The sequence below is a fragment of the Thunnus maccoyii genome, chromosome 15, assembly GCF_910596095.1.
Source record: "Thunnus maccoyii chromosome 15, fThuMac1.1, whole genome shotgun sequence".
NCBI classification, from domain to species: Eukaryota; Metazoa; Chordata; class Actinopteri; order Scombriformes; family Scombridae; genus Thunnus; species Thunnus maccoyii.
Window position 1 is genome coordinate 14,167,370 of NC_056547.1, and position 13,002 is coordinate 14,180,371.

Sequence of the window (13,002 nt, forward strand, 5' to 3'; positions counted from 1 at the left end):
TCCCTTGCTTCATGACTCTTTCAACTTTTACCTCCATGCCTGCACAGGTAAGAGCATTTTGGCCTGTGAGCAAAGCGCATATACATCAGACGGGCTGGCAGTTAACCTTTAAGTCAGCCAATAATTCTCAAAACACGCCAAAATTAAGAGTCTTTGAAATTATCAGCGTCTACTGCACACAAAGGAAACTCCACATTTGTAGCGCTGAGCATTTTGTGTTCTCTTAGAAATGCACTCTTTGGTAAGATGATATTTTATCTAGCAATGTTCTTTGTGAGCCAAAGTGAATGATGATCATACAAAAATGTATTCACAGAACTGTAAAAAAAAATAATACAGAAGCCAAATTGCTTGTCGTTGAGCTGTACATTAAAATAGGTTTTAAAGGGGCAACACTTACTGCATATTGTGCAGGGACATTTGCAAACTAAAAAGGAATGACTCATCTTAAGGAAATGTAAGTCTTTAACTGAGAATCAGTGGGACACAGTGCACAGATCAGGAGGTGAGTACACTGTACGGCGCCACAAATGAAATTAACGTGTATTGATATCCAATACAAGAAATAACTCAGTGATAATCCCATCTCATATAGACAGTCATATCATAGCAACATGTGTAAAATTAGAACAAAAAAGGTTATTTTTACTGCTTTGTAACATTCAAATAGATCACTGTATCTACAAACATACCTTCATGCATACATCACACTATAAAACGCCAAAAAAATACCAAATAAAACATGATAATGTGCGTTTTTTTTACTGGTCTGAGCAGGCAGGCGTCATATAGTCCATGACATTAACATTGCTGCACTGCAACACTTGATCACTGCTGACACATGTCCTACTGTGCCTCTAACTTGAACACAGTCCAATTCAGAGTGAGTCATCAAAATGCCAGAGGGCATAGGTGAGAAAAAAAAAAAAGTACTGTTGTCTTGATAAAAATGCCACTTCACCGCCACAACGCCTCTCAATGCAACCTCATAAAAAAGAGCTTTTAGTTTAATATTGAGTCATAAAATCTTGTTTTCCTTAAAATAAATTGGACCAATAGATTGTTCCACATGCAGCTGTCACCTCTTATGAGAATTTAAATGACTGCAGTTCCTTCAAATACCTTTTTTTTCCACAGGATTCAAGAAAATTGATTAATTTATTTGGATCAGAAACAATTGAGATGATACCCAGTTTTTCATTTATTAAGAAAAATGATGACTTTGCAGCACATAGTCATTACTTAAGATTCCTCCACTTCAGTTATTGATTTGCAGCTTCTCTCTCTCTCCATGTCTGTCCCCCCCCAGGCCCCTGTTCTCCTTCCTCAGTTCTTCCTTCAAGCCTCTGACAGTAGTGCTGCACATAAAGACACTGCTACCTTTGCATAATGCGGATGCACCTTCTGTAGGTCGAATGAAGCTCCTTCGACATGTGTCAGAAGCTTGCCGTGTAGGCTTGGACTAATGATGGCACAACGGCCAGCCCACTGCCCCTCAGCATATGCCCACTCTCACATATGTGTGAGTGTGTGTGTGTGTGTGTGTGCGCGCAGGGGGTGGCAGGGTTCGTCATGCTGATTAAAAGCAACTCCCCCCTCACAAAGCCCCTCAGAAAAAGACAGCAGGGAACATGAACCACTGTCAGGTTGGCCCAGATGAGGACACAGGATCCGTGTCACCTGAATTTACCGGCCTAATATGACAGCCAAGTTGTGATCCCTTGTCTGGGACGTGTCACGTTTGCAGAGTTTGGGCTTATTCTCATGCAAATGATGTCAGGTTTGGACAGAATGTGAATGAGACTCGTCACACTGTCCAAGAGTCTAAACCGAACCACATGACAGTGGTTTCTCGCACAGCTCAAGATGAAATAAATGCGACATTTGACATTCAAACCTGGCAACCAAAACCAGGAATAGTTCAAAATAATGAGGAATTTGCGAGTGGAACCACAGCAGCATGAGTGTAACCTATTTACCTTTTCTTAGGTCCTAAATAGCACATATATAAACCCCAAAAGGAACACGTAGTCTCCGTTAATAAACATGTAGACAGACACACCCTGTTGCCCTAAGATTTTCCTGTGAAAATATGTTTCCAGTTTAGACAGATATAGCATTTACTCAAAATAGCTGATTCAGATTGTTAATTACTTGAACATAAAAAGCATTTTTCATACATACATAGCCAAAGTATACAGTATATACTGGCAGGAAGATGGAATCAAACCTATTTTTTGCTCATGAAGAACAGATAACCTTTGAGCGTTAGTGGAAACCACACTAATGAAATGTCCAATGTGAGCTCTACTATTGTGTGGGCAATCTCTACAGTCCTCCTTTGATTAAATAAACTGAATTATACAATGGTCAAATGATAGAATTCACCAAAAATGAGATATCCATTTATAAACATCTCAGTATTTCAGATGCTTTGACACAGTGACAACACACCTGTGGGATCTACAGCGAACTGACGCCATGGAAAACGGCTTTGATAGATCCTAAAAGACACTCCATCCATTCAATACGTTGTCAGCCGTCATTATTCTCGAAAGAATCGACTTTGTCACTTCTCCATTCTTCAAGAGCCTTCACCTCAGCCTGATGAATTATGTCGTCTGTATCTTCCAAAACAAGGCTCATTCCTGACAGGTACACAACACTTTACAAGATGGTTCTGACTGCCTGCAGATCTCAGCGGGGACAAACGTGTCAACAAGCAATCGGATTGAACTCTCTGTCCATGATGAGATGTCTCAGGTGATTTTAAACCTTCAGTTTCTCTTCAGTGCCAGCATTGAGGCTTAATGTTTTTACAAAATTTAAAGGTGTTATATTGTTTCGTTGGCAGAGTGGCTTCAGCAGAAAGAAATGAGTCTGCCACCTCAGGTGTATTTATTTGTTATGTGAGAAACATTTGGGTTCAGTTCTGATACAGTGTCTTACAGACACTTTCATACAATAAAGTAGGATGAGTTTTAGGATGAGTTGATCATTTATAATCATTATCAATCGATAACACCTGAATATTCTTTTTTAACCTGACCACTAACAAGTTTTTGAATGACGCAACCAGCACAAGTAGGAATAACGAATGATGACAAAAGAGTCCAACACCTTATGAGGATCTAGAACAAAATGTGTAATGTTCCTTTAAAGCCGACTGGACAAATCTGAGAGAAAACTTATGGCAACAACATGGAATTTGGCTAATGGTTTGTTTTGCATGATAAGCCATGTGTGATATTTGAAAAATGAACTACTGTAGTGCTGAAACAATGATTAATGATTGTTGATTAATTGATCATTCAGTCAAAAAAACAATAATTGAAAACTTTTTTGATAACTGATTAACTCAACTGCTCAAATGAAAATGAAAACTGGCTTTCTTTGTCTGTTTTAGACCATTGTAAATTGAATATCGTCGGGGTGGTTTTGATGGATTTTGGTTGGACACAACAAGCAATTTGAAGACGTCACAATGGGCTCTGAGGAATTGTGTGTGTGTGTGTGTGTGTGTGTGTTTTGCAACCTTTTGATTAGTCATAGATTTTGAACAACATATATTTTAAACATTCATTCATTAGCTATACTGCTTATCATCTTGAGGGTCACAGGGGGAGCTGGAGCTAATCCCAGCTGTGAAGAAACGGGTACATCTCTATACCGATGTAGACTTTAAACAAATGATCGAAAAAATATCTACAGATTAATTTATAATGAAAAAAGGTTAGTTACAGCCGAGATGTAACCCACCTGCACTGCCACTAATATTTCCAGTTTCAAATGATTTACTCACTGTGTAATAAGTTTTATAAGTGTCTTCTTGCTGTCATAATCAAGGTTTGTGAGATTCACAGTTGATCATATAGTTTGACATTAGCACACTCATAATCATGAGTGGACGTTGTGGACTTTTAGTTAAGCCCTGCGTTTTGCCTCACAGGCTACAGTAGGCTTCCCTTCTCTGCATGTTTTTTTATTTAAAAAATGTATCAATATTTTAATATTTTCCTAAAAATGCAGCAATTTACGTAGCGTACTACTTTAGAGAGAATTTTTTCTAGAATTTGTTCTTGCTTCAAGAGAGCACACGTGTTTTGAAAGTGATGTCTTGTTGTACAGAGCTGTGATCAGCAGAAGTTTACACAGAAAGCTGTGAAGGGGGACAAGAGAGGACGAGGTTAATTCACCGAATCCTTACTGATGGCATGAGTACACATGATATGCTTGTCACAAGTATTCAAACACACCATCGTGTGCATCTCGCTGACACATAATACTTAATGGATTTACAGATGTTACTACTCAGTAGCAGAACAGCTTACAGCGACTCAAAGCTTTCCATTTTGATTATTATAAATGGATAACAGGCTGCATCATGACGCCTCTTGTCATAAACACCCTTTTGTTTAACATCAGATTTGTGCTGCTGTCTCGTGAGCCTCTGTTCGGCTGCTAATGGCGATGACATGGAGCCAATTTATTTTGTGTTTGCTTAAAAGCAAACGAGAGCCATGAGAGAACAAACAAAACATCGACTGCCTGACAAAGTCATACGTGGAGCTTTTGTATCTGCTTTGACAAGAGAAAGATGGCTTGTTTAAGAGACCATCTACGACACAGTGCTGCATGTTTGCAACACCGTAACCAGCGTATTGACAGAATGATGCTGAACAGGACACACCGCAATAGTTATTCCACTGAAGAAGTTAAATATTAGATCCAGTATGTAATGGTGCTTCGTGTGTAGGAATTCAAAATATCACTTCACATATCTTATAATACAGACGTTTGTTTTTCAAAATGAAATTCTCTGCCTTGTTATGCAAAGAGAAGTCTTAATCATGGCCCGAGGCTGCAACTCACAATTCTTTTCAATACTTGTACTGACATATTAGTGATTTCATTCAATCTGTAAATTATTTAGTTTATTAAACTACATAAAAATGATGATATCAGAGACTATCAAGGACCAAAGTCCTGTCTTCAGGTTTCTGACAAACAGCAAAAACAAAGTTGAAGTATTCTTTTCATAAATATATGAAATAAAACAAGCAAAAAGGCTGCATTTTTGTAAGCTGACATACTCTGGACATGCACAGTAGCCTTAATGTCGATTGATACTTCCTTGGATAGAAAAAATTAAAAGTTAAGATGTGTTGACATAAATCTATTTTATATGTATTGACAAAGCTCAGCAACTTTGGCTTGCTCCTTGGTTAAACAAATTGAATAAATATGTTTTTTTTTCTGACAAATTTCGGGGCTAAAACTGGATCATATTATCTGCATCACTGAGTGGTTTCAGCAGAAAAGTTTGGGCACTACAGCATATTCTGATTAAATTTGAATGGAACATTTCATGCAAAGAAAGTAAACCATTGTTAGGAGTTTCTGTGGATCTTCCTTGTCTTTTTTGTTTCACACATGAACAACTTTCTGCATGCTACGCTCCTGCACGTTGCTTTCTATCTCATGTGACTTTTATTGTATGTGACTCTACCCTGTATTTCTTACTGCAGCTTCTTATGTTTCCCCTGTCACACAGAGCACGCTGCGAGGCACTGGAACTCTATTGTTTCTTGGGGAAAAAAACGCCTCAGGCTAGTGTTCAAGAGCTGCGTGGGGTGGGAGCATGTCGACTTAAATACCTTCAGTGGAGACATGCCATGGCCTCTTTTATCAGGTGTCTCACTTGCTGAACTATAAAGCTTAGCTCTATGTTAAACCATAAAGTCAAATCCTGATTTTTTATGACAATGTTTTATTCACTTTTTTCTTAAAAGGGATTATGTCTCTATTTGAAATTGCACGTTCGCCGATTTGGGGGCTCATCATAGGCTCTGAATTGAAAAACCTCACATTCATTTAGCACTGTATCAAAATGAGTCACACTAACAAGGTGCTGTATAGTAAAAGAAATATGCAAAACATGTTCAAAGTTGTGCTTGCAAGCTACAAGACTGCATTAGAAAACTTGTGCAGAGTTTTCACTCTAAGGCATGTACAGTATTTTGTCTTCCTACCAGCCAGCTGGACAGTAACACCTCAGGAAACTTCATGTCTATTTACGAATGTAGCGAGCCATATCTGCTGAATCAACATGACCACTTGGAAACCTGCTATCAAGGATGTTGTGCAAAACCTAACCATATATCTCTGTTGAAAAGAGATTTCCTACAAACGTGATGTCCAAGTCAGCTGTAGATTGGTGGTGTATTGAAAAACATAACTTCTGAGGAATGAGAGAAGGAAGCAATGCAAAAGATTAGTGTATATTGTCATGAAGTTTCTGTTTTTGTAAGGTGCTACAGGCTGTGTTTAATGTAATAAATACATAAGTTATACGCTATAAAGTGAAAGATATTTTTACTAGATTGTCTAAAAAAAACACATATCCATGCATTAAAAGCATTTGTAATGATTATAATTTCACATTTTTAGTGACAATTTTGTTGCTGGGTTTAAACTACCATATTCATGGGTAAGGACTCTGCTGGTTAGTTTAAGTTGTTAATTGTACTGTGTCTGTCAGCTGAGGCGTTTTGTATCAGCAAGTTGGCTCTGAGCTGGCCCACCACCCTCCCTCCTCAGCTCTGACTCAATGGCACAGCAGTGGCCACAAAAACCTGCAGTCTGCTTCCCCCCCATCCACCCTCCTTCTATCCTTTACCAACCAGTTAGGGAGTCCAGTCTGGAAGAGGCTGCTGTCACCTTCACCCAAGGGACTCAAGCTCTGTCTGGCACCTGAGGAGACTGAGCTTGTAGCCACGCAGAGTCAGAGATCTTGACACTGCAGGGTAATTGAGAATGGAGGATCTTTGAAACTTGTTGCAGGGGACACTGTTTCAAACACACTCCACTTCTTATGGAAGTTGGATTAAGAAGAGCTGTGGCTCACAGTGGGAAAGCATGCTGCTCCCTCAGTTGGACTTGGAAACAGTCCAGAGTGTGCTGCAGCCACATCAAATCCCCTAATTTCGTGATGCTGTCACAGAATTTGTCCCAGTAATACCAGCCAAGAAGGTGGCTCTGTTGGTGCACAAGAGTCCAGTGAGTCTTGGCTGAAAATGGTTGGGAAAGGGTGGATGCTGGGTTTGAACTCAGTGTTCCTCCCTCAAGTGCTCCGATTCATTAAACTAGTCCCCTTATTATTGGCCTGGCAAAGGTTTGCAATATGATATAATGTTAATAATTTGCATGTGTCTGGATTTGACACTTTCCTAAAGTCACTCAAACAACACAACAGTTTAATCCAGGACATGGAGTTTATTTTACAACTGAAGATAAAAGAATGCCATTCTGAATAATTGGGTTGACGATAAAACCTGGAAATCTATCATTGCGTGAGAATTTATTTTTTTTCAATGTTATGTACAGTACCATGCATCAGAGCAGATGCCAGTTGAGTTCTGTCATTTTATGTAAACCACAATGAGGGACCGACTTTTTACTTGAAAAAAGAACATTGCGGTCCGACAATACTCTGTAGCTTTGTACATTTTCCCCCATATTTGTCTAGAAAATAACATTATAAAAATGCACACAGTACAAATAATGTTGAACTGTAAAGAGCAAGATATGCTGACATACATGTATACATACTTGCTGATTATTCATACAATAAGTTTTAAACTTCATTAATTTTACAACTGTAGCTTCACAATAATAAAATTGGTAGCCTACTAACGCAAATACTGTACATGTTGAAACAACCAGGAAATTATATTTTACTAGAGAAACAAAGATTCTAAACATTTCGAATTTCTGCTATTTAATGGCAAATACAAAACAATATCACAGTTATTCCCCCAAATTACCATGTCGATTGGGGGAATTAAAACTCAAAATGGTAATGTGTTGTTATTTTTACCCCACACTTCTTCATCAATTTACACTTGCTTAAAGTGCTGAAATCATCTTATCATTTTAGAGCTCCATCCTTCAAATGGCTGCTATTACCTTCATATAAACTGCATCCAAAATTTGTAAGACAGGGATATCAATTTTGTCAACATGGATGTAATTTCATTGAACATATGCTCACTGCTTTACATAAAAACATGCACACAAACTGTCTCATAAATAATATGCAAGTTGTGTTGAAATATATATATATATATTTTTTAAAAAATCATTCAAAAACAGTGATCAAAGTAAGAGCATGGACCAGTTTTAAAACAACAGATGGACTATTCCCAAAGGCTCAGAAAAGATGCAGTGCATTAAGAAAGCAACAATCAGTCAGTGACTACATAGTGCCATGGCTGCTGCACCATTTTGGTACGTTTATGTCACCAAAGATTCAACTTTTACATTGTAGCTTTAAGCCTCTGCAGTGCAAGCTCCTGCCATTGTGGATAACTGATAATTACAGTATGTGGTATTAAAGCTACCATGTTTTCATTATAATATATGTCGTAACAATGCTTAATACAGTTGTGGCACTATCTGTTATGACAGATTGAAGCTTGGAGTTATAGTGCAACAGTAATCTGTCATGCTATCAGCTTTATCTGACTTCATTGTTTATCAAACTTTTCCACCTCTTTCACAAAGATGAGATGGTCCTCTGGTGACTTTCCATGTGTTTTGCAAAGGTGCAATTTGATTGCATGTTTGCTCACAAAGGTCCGATTGCACAGTTTGCACTGATATATTGAGCCAGTGTCTTCCTCTGTAAGTCCAGAGGAACTGAAAGTATTGTCCTCTATTCTGCTGACGGCCTGCTGCTCTATTAAATCTATGGAAAGCTTTGAGAGGTCCTTTAGGGTGAACCCAAGGTGGGACTCCAAATGGTGAATGTAGGAGGAGGGAGTCCTGAACTGGGACGCACAGTCACTGCACAAAAACAGAGGTTGGCCAGAGTCAATATTTTTTAGGAACTTTGTGCCCCCTGTCCGCTTTAACTGGTATTTTACATTGGCCAGCCAATGTGAGATAGTAGTCATGGAGAGACCAGTGAATTTACAGATGTGGACCCGTTCCTGGGGTCCCAAGTCACTAATTACAAACTTTCCCTCAGGAGTCTCTCTAAGACTAGAGACAAACTGGGCCTGAAGAATCAGGAGGTGCTGGGGATTCCAGTTTGACTGACGGCCTTTCCGTCTTTGGATGGGAGACAGCTCCTCCAAGCTGTCCTCAAAAGTACAGCCATCAATTTCAGATTTTTCAGAGATGGAAGATGGGGTTGTAGACTTTGGTGTCAAACGGCCAGTCAGATTTTTAACCATGTCTGAAATATCCATCAATGCATTCTCTCGTAGAGGCGGAGATGAAGACTGAGAGAAATTTTTGAAAACTGGTTTGCTGTTGTTTGGTGTAGTAGAAGTACTCTTAGCTGTACTTCCATTGCTGTTTTTGGATTTCGTCAAGTCCATTGGCTGATCATCATCATCATTGTGGTACTGACTTGCAGGCTCTGCTTGCTTATTCTGAGCAGAGTTGCTGTTGATCTTATAAAGCATCGCAAAGGGGTCTACAAAGGGGGTAGCCACTTTTGAAGCTTTCCCCAAGTGGTTGTTCATGATAGACTGCAAAGCGCTGAGAGGGTTGACAAGTGGTTGTTCAGGCGAGTGATCAGTGATGATACTCAGGTTATTGCAGCCGTTGCTTACAGGCTTATTTGGTGAATCAACTTCACTTTTTATCTGTGTATCTACTTTACTCTCCATTTGCTCGCCTTCTTTGCCTCTTGACTCAGGCTGGTCCTCTACTGCAGTGCTTTTCACTGTCTTTGATAGCTTTTCTGGATTGGGTGAAGCCTGTTTGTCCTTAGCATTTGGCAATGGAGACTTTGCAGACCTGCCCTTATTCTCTAAGGGTTTTTCCTCTTTTTCATTCTTTACTGAACTTTTCCCTGTCACTTTTTCCACGAGCTTCTCCATGGCCAGCACATTGTTCTTGTGGCTTGGAGGTGGAGAGGGGCTATTTGGTGAATGGATCAGAGCCCCTAAATCAGAGGACATCATCTTCAAACTGTTGCTGCTGAATAAAGGCTGAACTTGCGCACACAAAGGCAGAGTTGACTTCAAAGACCCATGGAGCTGATAGGCAGCATGAATGCTGGGGTATCCACCCCAGGTTGGTGTGCCTGTCTGGGCCTTGCTGATTGCACTTGAAACTGTGTTCTCTAAAGACTTTAAGATGTCCAGGCCTCCTTTAGGTGTCTCCTCCAAGTCTTCCTCTCTCAGATATTGGTAGGATCTAGCCTTTCCAGGTTTGTCAGATTTTTCAGGGTCTTCCCTCTCTTCTTTTATTTTTTTCTCTGGTTCTATTGTTTCTATATTCTCTTCTTCTGCCTCTTCATCCTTTTCTTCTTTGTTCTCTTCAGGGCTAGCCGGCTGCAACGGGGAATCAGGCTGTGACTTCCCATTGGGAGCTGGAAGTCTTGTGGTAGTCGGTGGCAGAGGAATCGACTGAATTTTTTCCTCGATAACAGGATCAAAAACTAACTGCTTACCCTTTTTAGAGGCTGAATTGGTTACTTTAAGAAAGTGTCCTGTGACCATCATGTGGGCTGTCAGTTGTTGCAAGGTGTCATGTGAACTGCCACATTCCATGCATTTGAGAATTTGTGCCTTGCGCGCCTCAAACTGCCAAGTATAACTGGCACCATTTTGGTAACCATATCGATTGTTAGGAGTAACATAGGGATTGGCCAATTTTTGGTCTTTGGGGGTCTCTCCCAGGAGTATGCCAGATGAGACAGACTCTGGGGAGCTTGGGGACATCAAGTCTTGAAATGCTCTTTTTTTGGTTGGGGGCACTAGCTTTGAGGTGAGGGCTGGCATTGGTTCTTTTAGAGGCACTTTCTGATAGTGTTTTGTTTTGATCATATGAACACTAAGGTCTTGCAAGGATTCAAAAGAGTGGCCACAGTACATACATTTCAGAACTTTCTGGGCGTCTTCCTTGCCTTCCATCTCCAGCAGAGAACGTTTGCGTGGCTTGGACCACTTCTTGCCTCGATCATCCTCGGTATCCTTATTGTCGTCACGGTAGTGGCCCGTCTCATTCATATGTACTGTCAGGCCCACCAAAGTGTCATAGGCTGCACTACAGTCCTTGCACCTGAACTTGCTGGCACCCGTGAACACAGGTCCATAGAGCTTATTGTTCTGCCTGTAAAGCTGCACGGTGCTGAAAAGGCTAGGTTCAGGAAGGAGTTGGTATGGAGTGTGCTGTAGAGTTTTGGCCAATGCTGCCTGGTGCCAGTCATAGGCTAATCCTCCCGTGTTGCCAGAGCTTACACTGGTGCCACTGTTGCTGTTGCTTGACACTGTTCTTGTGGTGGTACTGCTGGTGGTAATATCAGTAGTAGCTGAGGCATTGCTAGTGCTACATTTGTTCTTCAATAGGATGTTACCCTGGCTGTGACTGTTCAGGAATCCATTGCTCTCTTTGTGATTGCTCCCATTGTTGTTATTGTTGCTAGCTGCGATGTTGTTCCCTTGTTTACTTTTCAGCATGTCAAGTGCAATGCTGGACCAGGAGGCGTCAGAGATCAGGTTTGCATAGACGGCTTTCATTTTTGCCAAACTGTCCTGCAGCGAGAGGCCATTGATAGACTCTGTGCTCTCTCCTAACTTCACTTCTACCTTTTCTTGACCATCACTGAGGGAGGATGTTGTCTTAAGATCCACCAGCTGATCGCTGGTAGTGCTGAGTGGAGAGGCGTACCCAGCGTCTGGGTTAGTGCCATTGCTGAGTGGAGAGTTTTGGCAGCTATAGCGATCTCTTCCATCCTCATCATCATTGAGCAGATAGTCTGCGTCTTGACCATCAAGAGAAAGCCCATCATCCCGCAGATGCTCCTCTTCATCAGTCTTGTCCATTTTGAATTCATCTTCAGGCCCATAAGCTGAAAAACAAGAACACAGAGGGGGGAAATGACATTAGATATTAGTTTCATACTTATATTTGACACAGTGGAATGACACCAATCATGCAACTTATGGTATGAAGGTGTTGGGTGCAATAATCCAAGACAGATTTTTGTCAATAGTCCCAACAGAGGACACAGGTTTGAAATAATAAAGAGGCAAACATCCATATCTTGACAATGACAAATAGTCCTCGTCACTGCACTGCCTAATGACGCTATTGAACACTACAGCTCAGCAAGGGTAGAGACCACAGATGAGCTCCAGAGATGTTTCCGTTTAGTTTGAAAACCAGAAAACAAGCAAAATTTCAAATTATGCAGCAGCAACTCCTCAGAATTGATGATCCTTATTAATCATGTGGTGAGATCTGTTCCTTCACAATTGAAAAGAAGACATTTTTGTCCCTTCACAATTGAAAAAAAAATCACTGGAAAAGGAAAAATATGTCTCATTGATGGATCTGTTTAAGACTCATTTAGATGTTTCCTTCACAATGTGTACAGAGCAGTAACGATGAATTAATAAGATGGATTTACTGCATATATACACATATTTCAGTATATCTATCAAATATAAAACCCCTGTCCTTATCACCAAATTGAAATGCCAGAGCAGCCTACAGCCATACAGTCTCACAGACATATTCACTATTTATTTCGTTGCTGTAGGGAGACCAAAGATCTGTCTCTGACTTTGATATGCTTTATTCTTCCAACATGCCACACATACTATGGACTCACAAGTAAGAGAAAGTGGAGGAAAATGCCAGCTGCATCAGCCTTGCCAAGCCATGGTTGGCTGGAGTCAACTTGGCATCGGCTGTGGAAGTCCTCACAGCGTGATGCTAGGAAACGGCCAGTGGACATGACAAGCTGTGTTGTTACTGCCTATGCTCCCCGAGTACTCACAGCGTCAAGTGTGCCATTTTAAAAGAAGACACAGAGATTCATACAATCAAAAGAAAATGACGGCCCTATCTCGATTACTGTCTACTTATTTCACAACACTTGTCTGCAAAATTCCAGTTGTCAAAGATTAAAAAGTAAAGAAATTATTAAGTATTAATTGGAGCACTACAATAATGGAAATAACATATTACAAAGAGGAA

General features: G+C 40.3%; 1 protein-coding gene across 7 annotated transcripts in view; it reads right to left on the reverse strand.

The window, feature by feature from the left end:
- The window catches only part of LOC121912544 (teashirt homolog 1-like), a 195,504-nt gene that overhangs the window by 10,102 nt on the left and 172,400 nt on the right, over positions 1-13,002 (reverse strand). For 6 of the 7 annotated variants that reach the window (XM_042434727.1, XM_042434726.1, XM_042434725.1 and 3 more), the window contains one exon: positions 7,267-11,869. The exons of the other annotated variant lie outside the window; for it this stretch is intronic. In XM_042434727.1, the coding sequence (XP_042290661.1) occupies positions 8,529-11,869 (3,341 nt within the window). In that variant the 3' untranslated portion in view covers positions 7,267-8,528. Of the gene's footprint in view, positions 1-7,266; positions 11,870-13,002 lie in introns of those variants that run through there. 7 annotated transcript variants of the gene reach the window in all.